At 43.4% G+C, this 20,281-nt stretch overlaps 1 protein-coding gene across 1 annotated transcript in view; it reads right to left on the bottom strand.

Annotated features, from left to right (window-relative positions):
* Nucleotides 1-8,201: 8,201 nt before the first annotated feature.
* Nucleotides 8,202-20,281, bottom strand: part of palmdb (palmdelphin b) — a 51,256-nt gene continuing 39,176 nt past the window's right edge. Inside the window, 4 exon segments of the mRNA XM_078938785.1 lie at nucleotides 8,202-9,671; nucleotides 9,673-10,754; nucleotides 13,062-13,153; nucleotides 13,240-15,397. Coding sequence (XP_078794911.1) covers nucleotides 8,318-9,671; nucleotides 9,673-10,754; nucleotides 13,062-13,153; nucleotides 13,240-15,397 — 4,686 coding nt within the window. The 3' untranslated portion in view covers nucleotides 8,202-8,317.

The following is a 20,281-nucleotide window of genomic DNA, read 5'->3' as shown; positions in this document are numbered from 1 at the left end:
GCCTCTCCTCAGAAGAGAGCTTCGAATGTCCAATCTGCATCGGCTCTTCAGACGACAGGTTGGAATTTTATGCGCCGACAGATGGCTGTGGGTGGTATAGAGGAGAGTGAAGAAAGGTTTCTGAGGGTGGACGCCGGTTAACACAACTCCGTTCCGCTTGACGTTCCCGAATCCGTATGTCGGAACGGAGGGCGGCGGTAACCAGTTCCTCGAAATTGTTGGCCTCCGGTTGAGTACATAGATGGTCCTTAATCTTATCGTTCAATGATTGATAGAACACCCCCTTGAGCGCGATATCGGGTCAGCCAGCTTCGACCGCTAAGATGCGGAAGTCAATGATGTGATCACTCACCGGTCGGTTACGCTGCTTGAGGCTTAATAACCCCCGGGTGGCTTCTTCCTGCTTTCATGGCTGATCGAATACGAGCCGAAATACTCCGATGAACCGTTCAAAGGGGAGATGCGAGACAGGGTTAGCAGCCAGAAAGGCTTGGGCCCACTGCAGTGCCTTGCAGCGGAGTGAATTAACAATTAGGGAAATTTTCCGTTGATCAGACTGATAGTACCTGGGTGACTGTTGAAAAATCAGACGACATTGTAGTAGAAATCCGCCGCAGGCCTCCATGTCGCCATGAAACGGCTCGGGTTGTGACCGGATGTTTTCATCCAGAGAGGCGGACATGACGGTGGTGAGGTCACCGGAAACCGGGGAGGCCGCGGTGGCTGTGCTAGCTGTTTGGCTAGTAACTCCGGCGAGGGCTTGCGTGAGGTTGTGTCCAACCGACGAAATAACTCCTGTTGGGTAGCGGACATTTGCGAGAGAGCATCGGCTTGGCGGGAGAGCAACATAACTTGCTGGGATATGGCCAGGCGGAGTCCTTCCGGGTCAGCTGGGTCGGGGTTCTGGCTAGTTCGTTCTGTCATGGCTAGCAGGCTTTAGCAGACCCAGATGCTGGAACCCGGAAGGATACTCGGCAGACAGAATGGTAAGTTCAAAGATTCTTTAATTCTGGAGGTAGAATTAACAGGGGAGAAATCCACAGGAGCTGGTTGGAGGTTCTTGTGGGCGAACACCGTGGACCGAGGATCTTCCAACGAGACGCCAAGACGAGAGGCAGCGAGAGGTGAGTGCGACTGTAGGTTCCTGATGACGGCAAGAGTCCTGAGTGGCAGACAGACAAGGTATTAGTCAAGGCAACGAGACAAGAGCGAGATTGTGCATGGGCGGCCAGTGAAGCACCGAGGAGTACAACGAACTAGCGTCGAGTACAGGTCCTGGTCCTCCTTAAGAGCCTGGATCCTGATGGCGCTGATGAGGCACAGCCGTTGTCAACAGGTGGATGAGATGACGCAGGCCCAGCCGGGGGCACCGTGACAATGTTAAGTGTTAAGAGTATGTTAAGTGACTCAGAGAATCAGCAAACTTTTTTTTACATTAAGATCTTGAAGGCTAACAACATAATATTCTATTTTCCAATGATTTCATAGATTCAGAAATGCAATAAAAATCACAACTGTTTCTACAAATACAGGATGAAAACAGAGTATTAGTTGGCCAATGATGCTTCATGAAAGGAATGAATAAATAAGTATGAGAAAGAATTACTGTGAAATTGTGAGATAAACAGTCTGCTATGATTGTGTCATATGACGTTGTGGAACTTATTAGTTCTTGGTCTCAGATTTTGTCAAAAAAAATTCCCGTCAAAATGCGACTCATAGTCCAGTGCGACTTTTCTTGTTTTTTTCTACTTTATAATGCATTTTTGGGCTGGTGCGACTTATACTCCACAGTGACTAATAGTCCGGAAAATACGGGTAATTAGCACAACACGATGAACTTCAAGTACACACTTGGTTCTTGTTCTATAATGTTTTGTGTTAATTATTTCATAAAATGTTTTTTCTCTGACTTACCTGTGGAGTCCCTGCGGGTCTGGTGGGGGTTTGGGGGGGTGGATGCAGTCAAAGAGGCAGTGGCTCTGTGACACTGGAACACACTGTTGGGCCTTTTTGGTGTCAAACCCAAGGAAATTCTGAACGTCCAATAGAGGTCCTTCTTACAGGAACCCCCAGATATTTGACGGTACAGCCGGATGTCTTTTTTGAGATGGACCATCAGGAAGTCCCCTCAAGTGTCTGTTGGGTTTCTTATAAAATATTTCTCCTTTATTTATGTTTTATTCATATTCTGATTATTTGGTTTAACCTTTATTTACCCAAGCCGGTCGATTGAGAACGATTTCTCATTTACAATGACCACCGGAGTTTGCAGCAAAAATACAAACACAGAATATTTGTGTTGGCACATTCATTTGTGCACTTTGCATTGGTAATTCTTTTTCATATGAGGAAAACAAAAACACGATCTGAAATGATCAGAACCTTAATGTCACCAGTCAAGTGAAAGTCTGTGTAGATAAACTGAAGTAGCTATAGCTTCTGCATTCAGCAGTTACACAGTAACAGTCTCAGAAGGAGAAAGAAAGACTACATCCACACTCTTCCTTTACATTTTTATTGTTTCACAAATGTCTTTGAAGCACAAATGAAATGTTATCAGCCCCTGCCCTTCCACCTGGCCTCCAAACACACGGCAGGTACCTGCGCGTCTTCAGACATCAAGAAGCAACTGTTTGGACTCCAAAGCTACACCTACACAGCAGAGCGTACAGACATTCAGTGTAGTGAGGCGCTCTGGGAAAGGTCTTCTGAATGAAACCTTCCTTCAACTGATTTACCCAGCAGATGGAGATACAAAGACATGTTTAAAACAGCAAACATTTTTTAATCAGAGTGTTTTGAAAGTTCTTTCATGTACTTGTGAAACATGTCCGTCTGTTCAGAATAACATCACTTGTGTCACACGCAGGTTAAGGTCTTGCTGTGTCTTAGAAAATAAAGGCTTTATTATGAATTAAACATGGTTTTGTTAAAGAACTTTAAGATAATTACCATGTAAAAAACAATATTCAGGTCTTCTTGACATTAGTATTTCTCAGTAAAGCTGAATCACATTCATTTTAAAACCCGTGCTGTTCACATTCTCTGATTCTTTCATGTTCAACCCGTCAACAATCCACTTCACAAATCACTTGTGGTTCTGGTTCTGGTACCGTCATTGGCATAAAATAATGGAATCATCACTTTTCATGTTGTCTTCTGCTTGAAGAAAAAGATCAAGTAAAAACAAAAACAATTTTATCTAACCCATCTGACCATGTAAATCATTCTAAACACTCTAATAGACGAATAAATCATGAAGTTTCTCTTTGTTTTGTCTGAAAATACTATTGTCTTTGGTGTGTGTAGAGGTGACCCTCACTGTCATGCAAATGTTAGGAATAGCCTGGCATGATCACTGCCTTCCATGTACATACATCCACTCCCGTTATCTTGGCAAAGCCCTACTGAGCAGCCAGCCTGTGTCACACAGTAGTTGTGAGTGTAAAGCGGCAGCTGTGCATTGGTGTCACACGTGCACACTCACACACAGAACAGGGTGTTGTAGTTAAAGGTGTTGAGTTACAGTTCCTAGTTCATCGTTTTTGAATTGGTGAGTGTGAATGCATTTGCATGCAGGTTTTTGTGTGAGCTTCGTTTTTGTTACACATGGATGGGTTAGATACTGGATGTGTCCGTTTGTGTAAAAATCCCTGCGCTTTGTTTCCTGAGCTTGTTTCAAGGATGATTTCATCCTTTAGTGATGGACGGTGTGAGTCAGCTCAGGTCCGATCATAGAAAACCCACAAGATCCAGAAGAAATGTAGAAGATCTGCACATACATCACATCACATCACATCACATATTCTTACATACATTTACTTGGTTTGGGAAGGCCAGAATGTTTAGCCGTTAAAAAAATGAAGTAAAAAAGCAAGAAGACAAGATCTTGTAAGAGTGATGACTCCATCCTTTCTATTTTCATTTCTTTGTTGAGGGAATGAGAAACCCTGGTTAGTGTTGCACTGCAGCATCATCTCTGTCCTAAATCTCCCAGAGGGAAATGTGCTTAAAATTGATGTGCATTGGAAAAGGTTCTCTTAACAGTTATTGTGTTAGAACAGCAGGAACTTAATATAGCCATTATACTTTCTTCCATTTTACATTTCATAAAAACATGTGTAACTTATTTTGTACAGAGTATTTAATTCAAAACAACCAGTTTTCCCTGAAGCACAAAGCATGACACGATAGGAAAATTCAGCTGAAATACATTAGGCAATATAGAAACATTTCTCTTCATGAATAAGCAGCAACACCAAAAATATGTTTACAAATGGCTTTTACAGTTGTCATTAATAGAAACCTTCTGTGACGTCCAACATACAGTAAATTTGTCAGATGCAGTACATTCAGTCAGCAGGAAAAAAAACAGAAAAATGTGTCCTCTGTTGAATCTTTGTGCTTTTTCAACCACATTCTCTCAAATCGACAGTTTTATGTAAGATAAGAAACAAAATCCAAATGCTTCCTCAAAATGCTGCAGGTGAGAGTTTCCAGACGATTCTTCTATCATTTCTGCTGATTCACTTTGACAGGAGAAGTCCTCCATTGTAACGTCATCTCATGAACAAAGAAAGCTGACAGTTATATTAGGCAGACACACAATGCAACAACCCAACACTTTCCTACAAATCATTTACAGTTTACCCCCCCACCCAGCCCCATTTTTATTGAATTGTAACAAACATTAATCTCAAAGTTTCAAAAATTGCCCAACTAGCTTTATTGCCTGTCCATATCCAATGTGCTGGAACCAACCCACCTTCAGTGTGGGGACTTCTCTGAGAAAGTGGACACATCCTTCACAGATCAGTTCAAGTGTTGTGTGGATGCTCTAAACAAAATCAGATCCATTCTCAAAATGCTTGAGTATTGATGAGGCTCACAGACATGATAGTCTGGGGCAAACATGCAGCATGCAGAAATACTTTAGAGATCTTGCAATAAATCTGGCAGGAACCTTTTATCAAGAAGAGCAGATGCTCTTTCAGTCAGCCCAAACAATCTACCAAAGTCGGCCCTAAAGGGAGTCCACACTGTTTGACGTCCCAGATGAATTCCCTAAGTCAAACTCTTCTGGCTCCGTCTGGTCATAGATAACACGCAGTTTTCAAAAGGAAGTTTCAACATTTCCTTACAGAGTTTCTTCCATCTTGTGCATAGTGAATGTCTTGAGACCAGAACCACACTAATTCTTGGCGCACAGAACTCATATAAGTAAACTACTAGGATGTAGACACAAAGACCAGCAAACACCAGATCTGGGGTCAAAAACCAGGTCCTTTATGCTGGTTCATTGCTGTGTTACTCAACTGTGCTGAAATGCACATCTGTCCAAGTGGCATGGTTCTGTGTGAATGCTGTGACATGCTACACAGAACATGCACTCAGTGCAACCCCCCCCCCCCCCCCCCCCCCACTGGATCAAATCTTGGTAATGTTTCTCTGACCAGTCCGCTGTCACAGTAATAAATCCACCAAAGATTCTTAAAGGGCATCCACAGCTACTAAGCAGAATATGTTCATGCTGCAACAAAACGCACTCTTACCTCAAAGCTGAATCAATAGCAGACTTAAGGGCTCTTGGGCCAGGACATGAGCCTCTTTTACAATGTAAAAATAATATTGCTCTGGGCTGGTGCACCAGTGCAACTGGACGGTGTACCACCGATTGTCATAAACTGGCCCCGCTAGCTTGGCTTGATTTTCTCTTGGTCTTGTGCCCAATTTTAATTTGGAGACCAAGCTTCCCATCGGATATTGTATTTATGTAGAACCATCTGTGACTTCAAGAAACACAAAAATCCACATGACAAGTAGCGGAATCTGAACTACCCCAAGAAGATGACACCACACTGGACGTGCAGGGTTTTAATGGCTTTTGTAGAGGTTCTTGTAAAGCAATAAAAATATCAACCTTGAGTACAGTTGAATACAGCTCCCTCTTGATTCATTCGGCTCCAGGTTCTTTTCAACTTCCTATCATGGACTATTTTCTGGCTGATTGAACAATTATCTTATTAAAAAAAGCCTCCCGTCTCCAGACAACATCTTCATTTCTGGGAGGTGCATGTCTGTGCAAACACCAACAAAAGATTAATGATCCAAAAATGCTAATGCATTTGCATGTTGAAAACATTGATCAGCCATTTTTGTGCAATGCCACCAATAAACTATGACCAAATGTAGGCCCAGTGTTGTTCCGTACTTTCCTAAAAATGTGCAAACAAGAGCAGGCTGCACTACATTAGAGTTAAAAAAAAGTATTTTAACAGTAATAAAGTCACAATTTATTATTTATTGTATTGGAAAAAAAACTTATGTAATTTTAGGGTTTAAGCGTCTTTACCATCTGTTGTTTTTTAGACATTACCGTTTATGAAGTTGTTGTACCTTTGGGTTAAAAATTTTTTTATCATCTTGTCTTCTGTAGAGAAAATATTGACCATTTAGTGAGGGTCATTAAATTTATCTCAAAGATATCAATCCATCTGACAGTATTTAGTATCACTATCTTTCAAAAAATGTAGCAGTTTGAATATGCAGCTTCCAACTATGTTTGGATTCAAAGATTTTCAGAAAATGCCAGGTTTGTGTAAATACAGGATGGAAGAAAAACCCTGTTCCTAACCCCAAACCCTATCCCTTCTTAGGGGCTATGCAAGAGGTTATGTAAGATTATTGCTAGTCCTACATATTATCAGTTGTATGAAATTTTAACTCCAAGTAAAAATGGCCCCGACATTACATATGTGGCACAAACATTCTTATGGTTTTTCCAAGGCATCACAGAAGCAGAATGTTGGCTTTGCGGTAACATGAAGCGACTAACTGCAGCAGCACATCTAAAGGTAACAAAACCAACACTGAGAAGTATTCCCTTCTCCTGTAAGGTTGTTCACTTCTTCCACTTCAGTTGTTTTTTACAAACTCGCCTGCCTCCCAGCGCAGAGCCATGGCACTCTTGCGTCTTCCTCCTGTGTAGTCCTCAGGAAACTGAAAGACAGTTATTTGATGCTTTTAAAGCAGGTTTTCCATCATGTTGTATTTTTACCAGAAAGCCTAGTTCGGTCTTTTAACCATGAATGTTAATGCAAATTTAAATGAGTCAAAGGTGGGGGTTTCTGGTTTGCACAAGTTTTTCAGTCCATTCTTATTTTTATTCTAACGAATGGTTCTTACCTGCCCTAGGACCACTAAATAAAAATTTGGTTCATTTACATTGAGACTTGTGCTGCTATGTTGAGTCTTTTTGTTCTTGTTCCCCTTTTAGGACATCCCTTCATGGGTCACCACAGCAAATCAGCTTTCACAGAGTCACACATTTACTTTGGCAGAGATTTTCACACCAGATACCCTTCCTGATACAAGTCTGTAGTTTATCCGGGCTGGGGACCGGCGCAGGGGGACCAGGACTTGGCCCCTCGGTGGCTACACAGTTCGGCAGGAGCGTAAAGGGTCTTGCCCAAGGACCCACACTCATTGCAGCCTCTGGAAAATGACCCCTGGTTTCACACGCACCAATCCTATTTGATTAATGTGCATTGTCCTAATTCACAGAAAGAAATAAAATATATAAATATATTTTAATGGCAGTAGTAGGTTTTCTCTGATTTGCAGCAGAGATGTTTTTTTGTGTCAAAGCTTGATTTTCATCTGCTTTTCGTTTGGATAACAGGTCCTGATGGTCCTCTGTGCTTGTGGTCTGAATGACATCACCCAGGGTAAGAGGTGGTGTAAAGTGCTGCCTTTGGGGTTTTGCTGTTCTGCCAGAGTACTTTAATGCTCACAGGGTAATAACAGTGGCCCCTCAGCGGCCCTCGCTGTTGTGTTAAAGTCAGAGCTGTGGTTCGTATTTGTTCTGCTTCACTCACTCACATACTGTCACCCACAGCGTTGAACTATACCTGCCTTTGCAGTAAATGATGCCCTGGTGGAACTCAAAGTGATATGATTGGACTCATTTTTGTCAAAACGCATATGTCCAGAAAGACTTGCATGTTATCTACACGACTATGATTGAACACTTTCAGATCATGTCTATGAAGACTCTCATTCATCCAGGTTGGTTCCATTGTAGTAGGTTTAGGGGATGTCATCTGGACTTGTTTTTTTTTAAAGTTAGAAGACGTTTCGCCTCTTATCCAAGAGGCTTTGTCAATTCTGAAATAGCTGGTCTAAGAGCTGGTATATATATGCGTTCATGGGGGAGGAGTCAGACCTGAAACTGGAGGTATTGTCCACTTAGCCTACATGGTTTCGGGTCGTTAATAGTCCTTTGTCCTCAGCTGGGGGTTGGGGAGCCAGTGACTCACTCTCCAAATTGGTCCTCTCTTTCAGCGGTTAACGACTCAGGTGGAACTGGTTTGGTTTGTTTAGGTTTCAAAACACTGCCGTAGATGGATGGAAGAATAAACCTGAGACCACCATTCTTATTAAGAGAAGGTTTATCCTTCTTGACAAAGATGGCTTCTTTCACTCCTCGCTCAAACCATCCTTTCTCTCTGGCTAGAATTCGGACTTCACTGTCCTCAAAAGAGTGGTTTGTGGCCTTCAGGTGGAGATGCACTGCAGACTCAGGTCCATTTGGGTTGGCTCTGCGATGTTGGTAAAGCCGCTTGTGTAGAGGTTGTTTGGTTTCTCCTATATACTGTTTATTGCAGTTCTCTTTGCAGTGGATAGAGTACACAACATTACTCTGCTTGTAGCTGTGAATTTTGTCCTTTGGATGAACCAGTTTTTGTCTGAGGGTATTGACTGGTTTAAGATGAACTGGGATGCTATGTTGTTTGAAAATCCTTTTAAGTTTTTCAGACAGGCCTGAGATATAAGGAATTGAAATACTGTTCCGTTTCGGTTCTTGTTCCTTCTTTTCTTGTTTTCCTGTATGTTGGGATCTGGTGAATGCCCACTTGGGATATCCACAGGTTCGGAGGGCTTGGTGGATATGTTGCTCTTCCTTCTTCTTTCCGTCAGAGCTTGTGGGCACCTCCTGGGCTCTGTGTTGTAATGTCCTGATGACGCCTAGTTTGTGTTGTAAAGGGTGGTTTGAGTCAAATAAAAGGTACTGATCAGTGTGAGTAGGCTTTCTGTACACTTCAACCTGGAGCTGTCTGTCCTCCCCAATGATCACAGCACAGTCTAGAAAGGCTAGGGTGTTGTCCTTTGTGTCTTCCCTGGTGAACTTGATGTTCTTGTCGACTGCGTTGATATGATCTGTGAAAGTCTCCACTTCCTGGCTTTTGATCTTGACCCAAGTGTCGTCCACATATCTGAACCAGTGGCTTGGAGTAGTACCTGGGAAAGAGTCCAGGGCTCTTCTCTCGACTTCTACCATGTACAAATTGGCCACAATGGGTGAGATTGGAGAGCCCATAGCACAGCCGTGCCTCTGCCTGTAGAAGTTTCCCCTGAATTGGAAATATGTGGAGTTGAGGCACACTTCCAACAGTTCGCAGATGTGGTCTGGTGTCAGATTTGTTCTGTCTTGTAGCTGAGAATCCTGCAGTAATCTCTTCCTCACTGAAATCACTGCCTCTGTGGTGGGAATGCAGGTGAAGAGGGAAGTTACGTCATAAGACACCATCGTCTCATTAGAATCCAGCTGAAGATGTTTGACTTTGTTAGCAAAATCTTGTGAATTCCTAACATGATGCTCTGTGTTGCAAAGGGGCCAAAATAGTAGCCAGGTGTTTGGCCATGTTGTAAGTTATTGAGTCAATGCTGCTGACAATGGGTCTCAGTGGTATTCCTTCCTTGTGGATTTTTGGGAGGCCATACATGCATGGAGTGGTGTTACCCGGGTACAGTCTGTAATAAAGAGGCTTGTCGATGACTTGATCTGTCTCCAGTCTTTGTAGGCAGTCTTTAACCTTTTTCTTGTAGCCGCTGGTTGGGTCTCTTCTCAGTGCTTCATATGTGGTGGTGTCACTGAGTAGGTTGGTAACTTTGGCTTCATAGTCCGCCGCATTCAGGATCACAGTACATCTCCCCTTATCCGCTGGTAAAATGTTGATACTTTGGTCCTTCTCCAGGGCTGTCAAGGCCTTTCTTTCATCTGAGGAAAGATTGGAAGGTGGTGGTTTGGCACTGGACAGTGCAGCCGAAATTTTGAGTCGTAATTCTTCAGCTTGAGATCCAGTCAGATTGTTCCTCTTTATGGCTGTTTCTGTAGCTGTGATGAGGTCTACCACGGGGATATGATTTGGTGTAACCGAGAAATTCAGCCCCTTGGATAACACCTCTTTCTCCGTTTGAGTCAGCTCATGGTCGGAAATATTCTTAATCCACCTCTCTCTATCAATCCGTGTCTTGGTGTGGTTTCCTCTATTCTCCCTGTTGAGCCTGTCCTTAAGGATCTGTTGTTGGTTTGTGAGAGTCTGAAATTTCTTGATTTGCCGTTGCTTGCTTTTGTGGTGTTGTGCCAGTTGTGCTTTCCGGGTGAAACCGACAATCTTCTCAAGAACTTCTTCAGTAACAGTTGTGGCCAAGTTGTCCTGTAGATTCTTCATTTTACCTTCCAGGTTGTTGATGATGAAATACGTCTGTCTGATTCTGTCCTTTAAAAGTTGGGTTCTGGCTCTGTCCTTGATGTTCTCGGCTCTGTGTCCTTTAACCCCTTTGCCTATCTGTAGGTTTTTGGGAATCACGTTGCTTTGTCTGCATCTCATGTTGAACCTGACGTGGTTCTTGTAGTCCGCCAATTTCCTAGCTGTCTTCTCCAATTCCCGTACCAGCTGGAGGGTTTCCTTCCCAAAGTTAGAAGAAACATGTCTATGAAGACTCTCATTCATCCAGGTTGGTTCCATTGTAGTAGGTTTAGGGGATGTCATCTTTACTTGTTTTTTTTAAAGTTAGAAGACGTTTCGCCTCTTATCCAAGAGGCTTTGTCAATTGACCAATTTGGACAGTGAGTCACTGGCTCCCCAACCCCCAGCTGAGGACAAAGGACTATTAACGACCCGAAACCATGTAGGCTAAGTGGACAATACCTCCAGTTTCAGGTCTGACTCCTCCCCCATGAACGCATATATATACCAGCTCTTAGACCAGCTATTTCAGAATTGACAAAGCCTCTTGGATAAGAGGCGAAACGTCTTCTACCTTTAAAAAAACCAAGTCCAGAAGACATCCCCTAAACCTACTACTTTCAGATCACAACAAACTGATATCCATGTTTCTGCTAATGTGGGGGCTGGTAGCAACGAAGCTGACAGGGGAAAATGTTTCCAACAAGATACAGACTCAGATCTCTTCTGAAATTATGTAATTGTGAACATTGAGTTTTAGCTCAGGTGGGCTATAGTTTGGTTTTGTTGTTAACATGAGCGGAACTTTAGTGTCTGCCAAAGGAACTTTGTTTTCTAATACTTCTCTGTCGAAAAGTATTTCGATCTTAGAAACTGTCACGAGAACGGGCAGACAGCTGGATCCAATTGCAGTAGGTTTTATTAGCTCAGCCGAAAGTCAACAAAGCTAAATCAGGGTCAGGCAGGCAGGGGTCGATACCGAGCATAAGAGGATTAGAGAAGAGACTGGGGTAGTCAGGATCCGGGGGAGATTCGGGGCAGGCGGCAGGCAAATGAAATCAGAGACAAAACAGGGTCAGGAGACAGAAGATCAGGGTCGGATATAACCCTTGGTGATGTAGGCAGAGTGGCACAAACAACACTTTGCACTGAGTGAAGCTCAGTGCAGTGCTAAACTGTGAGTGATTGCAAATGAAAGTCAGGTTGTGTGGCATCAACGTCAATTCTCTTTTTATCTACAGTCATGCGTGATCCATTGTAAAAACTGGTTACAAACTCTGAAAACTTGAACTTACCCCTGCACACTTGGGAGAGATGTGGAGGATAGTGCATGATGCTGCAAAAGCAGCATTTCACTGCAGAAGGAAGCCTGGCTTTGGAACTGGTAGCAATGTTGGCAGGGGGGCACAGAAAGGCCCCAAGGTGTCAAAACAGGTGCAGAAGGCAGAGGTGAAAAATGAGAGCCAATGCCAATCTGCTTGCATCTTAAATTATACGCCTGAATAGGTGCTGATGTGTTTCCTAACATTTTCTGTAACCTTTTAAAATTCAGAGTTTGATCTAAGAGCATCATCGTGTCATGTCAGCATTACCCAATGCGTCTTTCATCTTCTCCACACAAACAAAAGCGGTTTCTCCTCTGAATTGTCTTTGGGATGCATTCAGTCAAAAGTCAGAACTCTGTCTCCCCCTCTGGTCACCAGCAGGAACCAACTCCAGAGTTCTGGCCACACATGCACATACATCTCCCAGCAACCCCAGCGCACACTTTCTGGGTGCTGCACACCTGACTTTCATTCACTCAATATCAACCACAGCATATTCAAGCTCTGCACTGAGCCTCACTCAGTGTGAAGTTTTGTTTGTGCCACTCTGCCTTCATTACCGAGCGTTACATCTGGACCTGACTTTGTGTCTCCTGACTGTGTTTGCCTTCTGCTTGCCCCGACTCTGGCCTGGATCCTGACCATCCTGTCTCTCCTCTGATGATCTCATGCCGTCTGCCTGTACTTGTGACAGTCACAGAGACAGAAAGAAATATGAAACAATTTCGGAATAGTCTTTTCAAACAGAACGAAGCAAAGACATCTCAGAGGTGGATAAAAGGGCTATGTAAGGGCGGCTGTTAAGAAGGTTAGAAACCTGGAGGGAAGGAGCGTATTGATGGAGAGGCTATATGGGCATGACTGAATGGATGTTTGAAAAATGTTAACCTGAAAGTGGCTGCTGGCGAACAATATCATTAATCAATCCATTTTTATTTGTGGCACACTAAACCACAGTCCAAACTGAATGGTGAACAACAAAATGTGACATGTTGAATAGAATAGAATAGAATGGCTTTATTGTCATTGTGCATAGTACAATGAGATTTAAGCATCACCATCAGTGCAAGAACAGTAAGGAAGGGAACAGTAGTAAAGATAACATTGTAATATAATAAGCTCTAAAACAGTAATAAGGCAAAGCATTGTACTTGATTTTGTCTAAAAACGTTTTTTAGAAAAAGCCTGAGAAAATACTTACTCTGTGATCACAGGACAAAACGGAGCGATCCATCCTGTAGGCCGTTTTCATTGGGGATGAAGGAGACGATTTGCACTTCACCGGTACATCTACTTTTAAAAAAAAAGATGACAACTATTAGAGATTTGAATGCATGGACTTGGAGGTATGCTGGTGATCATTGTGTCTGCTGACATACCTGACTTGTCAAAAGCCAACGTGTCCATGTGATGAGTCAACACATTTTCTGTGCTGAATCTGTCTTTGCCATACAGATTTGCCCTCTCTTTCCTCAACTCTTCCTCCCTTTGCTTCACCATCTTAATTTCTTCATCCACCAATGATATTGAGCTTCTGGACCTCAGCTTGAAAAATGGATTGTTTAGAAACATCTTTTCTTCTGGCTGCTCACAGGACTTGTTGAGGGAGAACTCAGAGGCACTGCGAATAATGACGTTTGATGTCTCAAGGATGATAAGATTTGAGCTGTTGTCTTCAGACTTCCACCCGCCAGGCCAAGAGGGCATGCTGTCTTTACCGGGTGTTGGGCCCGAGGTGAGGTCATTTCTTGGGTCCAGAATAATGACATTGTTTGCAGACATTTCGTGTTTCAGTGGTTCCTCAGTGGGTGAAGACGTGATAATGAATGACGGTGTCAGTGGTGTGCTTATGGACCTGGGTAAGCTTCGTGATGGAGCGCAGTCTGTTGACTTACCCATCCTGGTGAACCCCCTCTCCCTCTTGAAGTGGTCTTCCCTCTCCACTGAAATGCGTATCTCCCTTTCAACAGGGGTTTCCAGGTCATCACAAGTTGATCTATAACTGGAATCATCCAGCCCTGAATCCTCTGAGCAAGGGCTGAATTGTGTCTGAGGGCAAAAACCGATCAGATTCAGGTTCTCCAGCTCATGTGCTTTGTTGTGAGCTCTGTCAATGTTGCGAACAGGTGTGTGCATGAAGCTGTAACTGCTACGCAACATTGGCTGCCTAGTTGTGGGCAAGATAATCTTGTTTTTCATTTGTTCTTCCATTTCACGCCACTGTTTACGAGCCATCTGAAAATTGACATGTTCTGTGCTAACATTCTCACTCTTTGTCTCCTGGATTACACAAAAGTCTTTTGGCAGCTTCTTGGTTGTGCCTGTATTGACGTACTTGGTGTGGTTGTGATTGGAGTCTTTGCCATTTTCATTCTCATCTTCAGATATTTTGGATAAGCTCTGGAAACTGAGAGGATTGTATTTCACCTCAAGCGGAGGTGTGGGAAAGGAACCTAAATCTTTTGGCTGTTCCAAGACTTCTGTCACTTGGGGGACCTCAAAACTAACTTCTTCAAAGTTCCGTAGTTCTTGTTCCTCAAGGTTAGCCTCTTCTGCCTTCTGAACAAATAGTTCCTGGGCACTCAGTTGGAGACTATCCAAATATGAGTCATCATCCTCTTTATTGATGGAGGAGGAGAAAATGGTTCTCCATTTCTCATCTGCCTCGCTATCTGACAAGTTTTCTTCAATCTCAACTCTGAGGCATTCATCCATTTCATCAAGGTCATGGCAGGACTCATCTGACATCACCTCCTCTCTGATGCAGTGCTCTAACTCTGACTCTTCTTGAAAAGGTGGTTTGTAGAGGACTTCATGGTCCTCTGGCTCCTCAGCTGAGTATTCCTCTAGATTTTGGTAACCATCTTCCTCGGGACAGAAGGCATTGAAGGCTGTGCCAGAATAAGGGATACTGTATAACTCCAATTCAGGGTCCTGTTCTGTCTCAAAGTACAGTTGTGCCTCTGGCTCGGGTTCTGGCTCACTGTAATCTCCCATTTCAAAATCTCCCACAGGCTCCAAACTCTCCTGAAGTTCTGGGTCATTTTCAGGCTCACTGACCTCTGATTCGGGATTGTGCTGAGGGCTTTGCTCTGGTGTGTCCTCTTTATGATCCTCCTTCTGAGAAACACTGTCTGCACTGGATGGAGTATCAGAGACCGATGATGTAACTAATTTGTTTCTGCTGAGTTCCTCAAGATCGTGTTCTAAAGCCAAGTCCTCTACTCCACACTGGAAAGGCAGCTCACTGCAAACAGTGGTCCCAGAGTGGTCAGTCTCATCCGTCTCAGATGTGCTGGTGAGCGTGTCAGAAAAAGAAGAGCTCACAGTTTCCATTGGGGTGACTGATGAGTCTGGTTCCACTAAAATAATTGGTTTATCTTCAGAAAAATCCTCCTCCTGCTCAGGTGAATCAGTGACCTTCGCCTCACACTCCATCACAGGATTTGATTGTTCTGGTGTTTCCATGGAGACAGAGATGTAATTGTCGTCTTTCAGTTCTTTTCCATCTGTGTCTTTCTCTGCCAAGGTAGCTTTCTGATGAAAAAGCAGAATAAAAGCATTTTAGAATTGAATATCTAGCTCAACACTTTCAACGAACCACAGACTAAACATTTGGGATTTTGTTTTTATTTGTCAGTTTTACTGTATCATTACTTTGAATGTACTCTTGTCTAAATATTCCACATGATCATTTACTATTATGTAATATTAATATTACAAGAGGAACCTGCTCAGCATCTTAATGAGGCAGAATATGCTTTTTCTCATCGCATATAAGTTAAGATTGATCATAAAGGATGAACGCATCTAAAGAAACATAAAATTGTGAAAATGTTAAACATTTAAATATAGTCAATTGAAAAAGGAAGCTCATAATAGTATTTTTTTTTTTTTTTACTTTTCCTGTCCAACAGCTGGGGAAATAGATGAGAACTGACGGCCTCTTGTGTTGGACATATTTTACTTTAACAATAGGGGTTATTAAACTTCAGACAAACCAAAGGTACGTTTGAATAAACCCTTTCTGTAATCGAGGCCAAACTTTATTAATTTTAATCAAAATTTTTTGTGTTGGACCGGACTGGAAAGGAAAGGAGGGAAGAAGAGAGAGGGATATTAGAGAGGGGGGGGGGGGGGGGGGATAGGAGGGTGATCATATAAGGGGGGGGGGTAAAATCACGAAGCAGCATAAAGCCACAAGTTGCTGGGTGTTTTCACACATGCATACTTATGCCTTCAAACCAACTAGTGTGAAATATTTCATTCAATCAATCAAGCAAATTATTAGTGCAAAGGTGAGCTAACACCTGTGCTCAGGTGAGTGTTTATGTTCTTCTAAAATAGATGGTGGAATGTGAAAAGAAGGAGGGAGAGCGCCCAGGCATCCCCACACCAAGACCCCCGCCACAGCTGCTGTAGCAGCCAGCCAGAACCCCCCAACGGCACTCAGCAGCAGGCAGAGAACAACCGCCCCCCGGGCCGATCACGTCCGCCAACCAGGCCAGGGCCAGCAGGACCGCCACGGGGCCCCCAGAGCCAGAGAGCAAGGAGGCATGGGGGGACAGAGAGCGCAGCCCCAGCCCAACCAGCCCGCTGCGCTGGGGGGGCTGCATAGGGCCCAGGTCCCCTCAGCCCACGGGTCCCATCCCCCGAGGCGCCGACACCCCAGGCCCCACACCACCCACCCTTCACATAGAGAGAGGAGCCAGGAAGCGCTGCCCGCCCCCCCCTCGGAGCAAGTCCAGGCCCCCGCGCCCAGTCAGCCCCCCCCACAGGACAGGGTCAACAAGCACCCCCCAGGTGCTGTAGGTTTTTGACAAGAAGTTTCTTTTTACCACATTCATCAACACCCACCTGGTGTAAAAACACCTGTGTGTGGTTTAAGACATTTCAGGTGGAAATGATGTGAGTGGGTGTTCCAACTTCTTTCTTTTGGTGCCTCACATCCAAAAAAAGAAAAAAAGAGGAGTTAGATTCTTAGTAATTTGACAGAAAGGTATTTGGCAGAAGAGTTCTGTTGTATTGTTTGGTAATGATCACCACACTGTTATTATGGACTCACAAGAAGACTGCAGCAGCACTTCACAGTTTTATTGTGAAAATAATAGTGCTTGTGTGACTTTGGCAAGTCTTTCTGGAAGGTGCTGAGCATAATGGGAGAGACCAAACATAGCAGTTACATAATCTGTGCAGAGACACTCATTCAGATGTGCGTACAGGAATCTGGCAGTGGGAGCAATGTTACTGCTGTTGCTGAGGGGACTAGATGTTTACCGCAGAGACTTTCAGCATTAAAAGAGAAAGCACATCAAAGGCACTCGAATAAGAAGACATTTTATACGCTCTTATGTAAGGCAAAGGACTGTGTCTGACTCCCACACACCATAAGATAAGCTGCATGCAGGATCATGACAAAGTCCCACCTCTCTCAGAGTCGCATTCACTCTGTACCCAACAGCACTCTCCCACATACTGGATTTTGAAGCACAACACAGGATCAGATAAAAGCACCTGCCTGTATTGTCTTTGTCCTGGTAATCTGTGGAGCATGATCAGGAAATCATCACTATTATAATTATTACCTTTCTTATTAGAAATGTTTACTCTCCTTTTGGGAACAGAGGAAGGACTTGCAACACTAAACCAATCAGTGTGGATAAAGCTTTGGCTATATACAGTACATATATACAGTGAGGCAAAGAAGAAGTCGATCACCCAATAATTTTACAAGTTCTCCCACTTAGAAATCATAGAGGAGTCTGACATTTTCAGCATATGTTCTCTGTGACAGACATCATCTGAAACATGTGATGGTTTAAGCAGAAGAACCTTCTGAGTCATGCATGATTTCAAACCATGTCGTCTTAGTGGATTACCAACAGTAACAATGGAAACGGGTGTCCTTTCAGGTCACTGACCAGCTCCTCCCATGTAGTTTTGGGCTGAGTCCTCACCTTTCTTAGGACCATTGAGACCCCACCAGGTGAGATCTTGCATGGAGCCCCAGTTCAGGGAGATTGACAGTCATGTTTAGCTTCTTCCATTTTCTAAGAATTGCTCCAACAGTGGATCTTTTTTCACCAAGCTGCTTGGTAATTGCCCCGTAGGCCTTTCCGGCTTTGTGAAGGTCTACAGTTTGGTCTCTGGTGTCTTTGGACAGCTCTTTGGTCTGGACCATGTTAGTAGTTGGAGTCTTACTGCTTGTATGGGGTGGACAGGTGTCTTTATCCAGCTAACCACCTCAAACAGGTGCTTCTGATTTAGGAGAATAAGTGGAGTGGAGGTGGACTATTTAAAGGTGGACTAACAAGTCTCTGAGGGTCAGAATTCTAGCTGATAGACGGGGGTTCAAATGCTTATTTGTAGCAGTAGCAGACCAATAAATAATTTGAAAAATCCTCCAATGGGATTTCCAGATAGTTTTAGATGATGTCTCTCACAGTGGACATAAGAGGAAAATATCAGACCCCTCCATGGGTACTGCTTTTGCCACATCCACCACAACGGCTTTCCTCTGTTCTTTATCCACCACTACAATGCCTGGTTCTCTATTACCATTCTATCAGTCTGGATCTGGAAGTCCCACAGGATATTTGCCCTTTCATTCTCTACCACCTTCAGAGGTGTTTCCCATTTTGACCTTGGGGTTTCCAGTTCATATTCTGCACACATGTTCCAGCCACTTGATTGTGGCGCTCCATGTATGCTTTCCCTGACAGCATCTTACACCCTGCAGTTATGTGCTGGATTGTTTCAGGCGCCTCTTTGCACAGCCTACTCAATAGTCCATTAGCAGTTTGGTCATCTGGTTTTGTTGGGATGTAAAATGGCTTAACGATGCATAAGTAGAGAAGATTGTTGGTTTGTGATGGAGGCTCTCGCTGGTAGAGATTCGTACACACATGGAGATTTTTTTAATGTGATTAACATGAACCCTGTTTTGTTTATATAGTTTCAGGTTTGGCTTTTCTGCTTCTATCAAGAGTTTTTCACACAGTTTGAATGCGGTTTTGGTTCCAATCACATCTAGCAGTCTGCTGATGAAGCGATGTGGGGGAGGTGGATGAAGTGACAGCTGAGCACTGCAGTAAGTGCCAGGCCTGCTGATGGTTACCATGGCGCTCAGTCTGTTTCGGCAACCACACAAGTTCGCCTTGGGAGTTTGTAGGTATCGCACATTCATGTTCAAATTTCTGTCTAAGAACCCTCCTTTTTCTAAAAAAACACTGTGAAGGTTGAGCAGCACAATCCTTTCACTGTGCTCATGCTGATGAAGTGGAGACCAGCACCATTCAGCTGTTGGTAATTAGTCATGTGTCAGTTTTATCATTAGAAAGTTAACAAAATATGTTGTTCAAACTTACATGTTAGATCGAACTGTTAACTTAAGCCAGTGGTTCCCAAACTTTTTCTACAGGGCCCCCCTTTCTGAAGATTAGAATATTTTCGAGCCCCCCCACACTGACACAAACAAACAAATCCTTTGTTTCTAAACTCCACCGCGCCCCCCTGGCCCCCCAGTTCGGGGACCACTGGCTTAAGCTTTTGTCAATGGAGACAACGGAAGCTAATCCAGCAAATAAGTAAGGGTTAATGGACGACGAAGTGTGCATTATTACTTTTTAACGCACGCTGTGGAAGCCTGAACCATCCAACGCGAAGTGCATTAAAAAGTAATAATGCACGCTTTGAAGGCCATTAACTCGCTTGTTCCATGGTGAGTTACAAAAGCAATACATATTAACCAATTTTTAGTCCTTAATTCTTGTTTTTTTCCGATTTGGATCACTTTTCTCACAAAAAGCGGACTATTTGTTAGCCGCACCCAGTAACAAATTGTCTGCGTCGCACAAAACCACCGCTGCAGTCAAGATTCGGCGATATATATATGCTGATCTTTCCGATGGGTTGAATAAAGCATCAGTTCAGAGAGAAAGTTCACATCTTACCGCTTGTTTTTGCTCAAATTATGAAGCAAAAAGTTGTTTTAAAGAAGCCGGCGCAGTGATACGAAACATTTAAGCTAGGTGACCGGAACTTCTTTTTTCAACGTGCGGTTATCACTGTGGTTTATCACGTTTTAATGTACACCCAGCAGCCAATCAGAATCGAGTATTCACCCAGACCATGGTATAACAAGGAAAAATGAGATTCTAAATTCTAAAAGCAGTTTTGACTCAGAGGGTTACCTTAGTATTGGTATTTATTTAATAAAGGATACCATTACGCTGAATCTGTCTCTGCAAATAGGTTGTGTTGATTTAAAGGACAGTCATCAGAGTGAAAATCTCATTTTGTTTTGCTGTTTCCGATAAGTCTCAAAACACAGCTTCAATTCTGTTTTGATACCAAGCTGTAAGTACTGCTAGAAGGTTCAAACACCAATCAGAAGAGCAGGATTTCATGGGATTTTTGCCT

This window comes from Oryzias latipes, chromosome 20 (assembly GCF_053564925.1).
Source record: "Oryzias latipes strain Hd-rR chromosome 20, Olatipes_Hd-rR_3.1".
Taxonomy (NCBI): Eukaryota; Metazoa; Chordata; class Actinopteri; order Beloniformes; family Adrianichthyidae; genus Oryzias; species Oryzias latipes.
Note: the sequence above shows the minus strand (reverse complement) of the source record. Positions and strands in the feature narration are given on the sequence as shown.